The 5,333-nt window shown below is 35.2% G+C and overlaps 1 protein-coding gene across 1 annotated transcript; it reads right to left on the reverse strand.

Annotated features, from left to right (window-relative positions):
• Positions 1-3,836: 3,836 nt before the first annotated feature.
• OR9R3 (olfactory receptor family 9 subfamily R member 3) lies at positions 3,837-4,784 on the reverse strand. The gene has a single exon (NM_001390569.1). It carries the CDS (start codon positions 4,782-4,784, stop codon positions 3,837-3,839), a length of 948 nt encoding a protein of 315 aa, NP_001377498.1.
• Positions 4,785-5,333: the final 549 nt, after the last annotated feature.

Here is a 5,333-nt window from a genome sequence, read left to right on the forward strand (position 1 = left end):
ATCTCTGATACACATATAAATAGAATAGTCTTTTAAATTAAATATTGTAGTTGTTTACTGCTATAGTATGGACATGCAATTGATCTTTTGTGTTAATGCAGACACCTTCATAAATCCTTCTTTAGATTGTTTTTGTAAATTATCATGTAAATGACAGTTTAATCCTACATTTGATCCCCTATACTTTAAATTTCTGAATTTTTAGCTTTAATCCAACTTTTTCACTCTCTTCTTTCACTTTCATCAAGAGGCTTTTGAGTTCCTCCTCACTTTCTGCCATAAGGGTGGTGTCATCTGCATATCTGAGGTTATTGATATTTCTCCCGGCAATCCTGATTCCAGCTTGTGTTTCTTCCAGCCCAGCGTTTCTCATGATGTACTCTGCATATAAGTTAATAAGCAGGGTGACGATATACAGCCTTGACATACTTCTTTTCCTATTTGGAACCAGCCTGTTGTTCCATGTCCAATATAACTGTTGCTTCCTGACCTGCATATAGGTTTCTCAAGAGGCAGGTCATGTACTCTGGTATCCCCATCTCTTTCAGAATTTTCCACAGTTTAAAGCTCAACATTCAGAAAACGAAGATCATGGCATCTGGTCCCATCACTTCATGGGAAATAGATGGGGAAACAGTGGAAACAGTGTCAGACTTTATTTTGGGGGGCTCCAAAATCACTGCAGATGGTGATTGCAGCCATGAAATTAAAAGACACTTACTCCTTGGAAGAAAAGTTATGACCAACCTAGACAGCAAACTGAAAACTAGAGACATTACTTTGCCAACAAAGGTCCGTCTAGTCAAGGCTATGGTTTTTCCAGTGGTCATGCATGGATGTGAGAGTTGGACTGTGAAGAAAGCTGAGTGCCAAAGAATTGATGGTTTTGAACTGTGGTGTTGGAGAAGACTCTTGAGAGTCCCTTGGACTGCAAGGAGATCCAACCAGTCCATTCTGAAGGAGATCAGTCCTGGGATTTCTTTGGAGGGAATGATGCTGAAGCTGAAACTCCAGTACTTTGGCCACCTCATACGAAGATTTGACTCATTGGAAAAGACTCTGATGCTGGGAGGGATTGGGGGCAAGAGGAGAAGGGGACGACAGAGGATGAGATGGCTGGCTGGCATCACTGACTCGATGGACGTGAGTCTCAATGAACTCCGGGATTTGGTGATGGACAGGGAGGCCTGGCGTGCTGCAATTCATGGGGTCGCAAAGAGTCGGACACGACTGAGCGACTGAACTTAACTGAACTGAACTTTAAATTTATGTTTATTATTGTATTGCATTTGTTAGATTTCTAATAGCATGTTGAACTGCATTTAGGGATAATGGACATTGTGTTTTTTTCATAATTTTAAAGCAAATGCTCCTAATATTTTCCCATTTTCCCAATGAAAATGTGTGTTCATTCAGTTTGTAGTTATAATTTAGCAGCTTAATAAAATTTAGTTATTTTTCTAATTTTACTGTTTTTAAAACCATAAAATACTGTTACAACTTATCAAACATTCCTTATACACTTTTTGTAACAATTCTTTTTAAAATATTTTAATCTGTTAATATGTCAAATTTTTTGTGTGTTTTAATGTGGCATTAAACTACCACAATATTTAAGGTAATTATCCTCCAATTAAATAAATTAATTAAAATTAAATAATATGTCAAATTCAATTCTGCATTATCTGACATTGAACCATCAATGCCTACCTGCTATATTTACAACTTAGCCATAATGATCACCTTTTATCATATTCAATATGTTTAAAATCCAATTTAATAATACATATTACGATGACATCATTTCCTTAAATTGCAGAATATTTACAAGTTTAATAGCTATCTAAATGTGCCCCAGAAATTCCACCATAAAGGTTTTTGAGTTTAAATCCTCTGAACAAGACAATAAAAATAGAAATCAACAATAAAATATATTGTCTAAATAAATCTACTATACTGAAAGAACAAACCTTATCTACATAACCCTTTAATAAAAAGAATATTAAAATGAAAAATTATTTATATTGAATATAATAATGAAAGCAAAAAAAAATTACATTGAAAACTATACAAAACACTTTCCATTAAAGTAAAAACAGAAAATAAATCAACCAAGTCTTCAACTAATGAATTCAGGAACAAAAGATCAACAAAACCAGAAAAACCGTAGTTATATTAAAATAATCATGGAGATATGCAAATGTTCATGCAGATATTGATTAATGAACATAATGTGTGTATTTATCAATTAATTTAAATAGTACAATATTTATGAGTTGCAGTTTGGAATACATCTAAACAAAACAAAACTAAAACAGGAAACCTATGTAACACCTAGATGTCACATCATAAACTACTTTGAAAATAATTATATGGAATTCAAAATTCTAATGGTATAAATTCAAATCCATAGCAGATTTAATTAAGGAACTAAAATGGAATAAAATAAAAATGCATAATTACAGACATCAAAAGAATTACATTACTATAAGACACTATTTTATGTCACTCCATGCCAATGTTTTTTTCAAATCTAGAGGAAAATAAGGATTTTCAATCAATATATAGATTACAAACATTACAAGAAAGAAAGTAATGAGATCAATAAGTATGTGTGTAGTCCCTAAGTCGTGTCTGACTCTTTTGTGACCCCATGGAATGTAGCCCACCAGGTTGCTCTGTCCATGGGATTTCCCAGGCAAGAACATTGAAGTGGATTGCCATTTTCTTCTCCAGGGGAATCTTCCCAACCCAGAGATCGAACCCTCATCTCCTGTACTAGCAGGCACATTCTTTACCGTTGAGCCACAAGGGAAGCCCTCAATAAATATAAGTAATACTAAAAATATTACCAAACATTTATTATTAAGACTCCCCATTACAAATAGGTTTACAGCAACCATACCACATTTATTTTTTTTTTTAATTTTTTATTCCTTGGTGAAATCATTAATGTTTGGACTATTAAGGATATTATAGGTGTAATACTTTGTACCGCCCCTTCATATAATTAATTATTTGAGCAAGGCCAACGATTTATATCGGAGAAGGCAATGGGACCCCACTCCAGTACTCTTGCCTGGAAAATCCCATGGACAGAGGAGCCTGGTGGGCTGCAGTCCATGGGGTCGCGAAGAGCGACTTTACAACTGAGCAACTTCACTTTCACTTTTCACTTTCATGCATTGGAGAAGGAAATGGCAACCCACTCCAGTATTCTTGCCTGGAAAATCCCAGGGACGGGGGAGCCTGGTGGGCTGCTGTCTATGGGGTCGCACAGAGTCGGACACGACTGAAGCGACTTAGCAGCAGCAGCAATGATTTATATTACTGTGGCACTTTCAACTTTCATTTGCAAAGATTGGACACTAGCAAACTCAACTATGATTTGGAAAAAACAAATTCCATAGAAATTGTAATAGTGTCTCTTTCTTTTTCCCCCAGATATATAGATGGATATATAGATATTTACATAATCATATATATTTTCAGATATTAATACCTTTAGTGTGTGTACTTATTTAGTACTGTATTCAGGAGTTGTAATTTTGAATACACCTAAGCAAAACGTCAGACACGACTGAAGGACTGAACTGAACTGAAGAAAAACAAACAGAAACAAACCTCTGTAACAAACAGGTATCATACCATAAAATAACTATAAAGTAATATAAAATATCTACATTTATTTTCATTCATTTTTTAAAAATCTGTTGATGTTAAAAAAAAAACTTGAATCTTCAAAAACGTAGATGAACTTAGTTAGAATTATTCCATAACAAATTATTACATATACTGATTTTAGTCTAGCCTATAGTTTTACAGATGGCCAGAGGTCAATGAAAAGATTTTTTTCTCAACAATATCCTCTTCACAGCATTTTTTACCTCCCTATTCCTTAGACTATAAATCAGAGGATTCAACATAGGAATGATAAGAGTGTAGAATACAGCTATAATCTTGTTTTTCTCTGGTGAAGAGATGGCTCCAGGCTGGGCATACATGAAGAATACAGTTCCATAGAACAAACTCACCACAGTGAAATGAGAGCTACAAGTGGAGAAGGTCTTACTCCTACCATGAGTTGAGGAGATCTTTAGAACAGTGGAGAGGATACATGCGTAAGAAACCAGAATGATAGTTGTGGTAGTGATGATGATGAGGGCAGAGAGAATAAAGAGTACAGTCTCATTCACCAAGGTGTCCACACAGGAGATCTTGATCAGGGCTGGGACATCACAGAAAAAGTGGTCCAATCTGTTTTCTCCACAGAAACGCAAACTGAAGGTGAAACCTGTTTGTATCATGGAGTTGATGCAGCCACAGATGTAGGAGGCAATCACCAAACGAACACAAGCCTGCTGGGACATACGAACAGTGTAGAGGAAGGGCGAGCAAATGGCTGAGAAGCGATCATATGCCATCACAGCTAGAAGAAAGCCTTCAGTCCCAACAAAGAGAGCAAAGAAAAAGAACTGGGTTGCACAGCCATTGTAAGAAATTCTCTTGTCTTTGGATAAGAAAGTGGCCAGAGTTTTGGGAGCAATGACGGTGGAGTAGCAGAGATCTAAATAAGATAGATTTCTGAGAAAGAAATACATAGGAGTATGAAGTCTGGAGTCTATTTTAATGACAACTAACATGCTGATATTTCCCACCACAGTGACCATGTAGATAAGCAAGAAGAGTAAAAATAAGAGAATCTGAACATCTGGAGATGTTTGGAATCCCAGCAGAATAAACTCCATCACTTCTGAGTAATTCTTATTCAGTTTATTCTTCATAGCTGAGACCTATCTGAGAAAATCAGTGGATGATCATGAATCCTATGGAAAGCCTTGTCAACTTTACGTTCTTTTTTTAAAATTGAAATATGGAAAAAAAAAAAGAAATATGGTTCATGTACAATATTAATGTTACAGGTATACAATATAGTGATTGACATTTTGAAGCTATACTAAATTTATAGTTATTATAAAATATTGGCTGTATTCCCTGTATTGTACAATATATCCTTGTAGCTTATTTTATATATAACAGTTTGTACTTTTACTCCCCATCCCTATATTTCTCCTTCTCCCAACCTCACCTCAATGGCAACCACTAAATTGTCCTCTATATCTGTGAGCCTGCTTCTTTTTTGTTATAGTCACTAGTTTGTTGTATTCTTTAGATTCCACAGATAAGTGATATCATACAGTATTTGCCTTTCTCTGTTTGACTTATTTCACTTAGGATAATACCCTCCAGGTTCATCCATGTGATTGCAAATGAGAGAAAAAAATGCTATTGGAATATGAAGTTCTCTTGTCAACATATCTAACAGAATAACT

The sequence above is a fragment of the Bos taurus genome, chromosome 5 (assembly GCF_002263795.3).
Source record: "Bos taurus isolate L1 Dominette 01449 registration number 42190680 breed Hereford chromosome 5, ARS-UCD2.0, whole genome shotgun sequence".
NCBI classification, from domain to species: Eukaryota; Metazoa; Chordata; class Mammalia; order Artiodactyla; family Bovidae; genus Bos; species Bos taurus.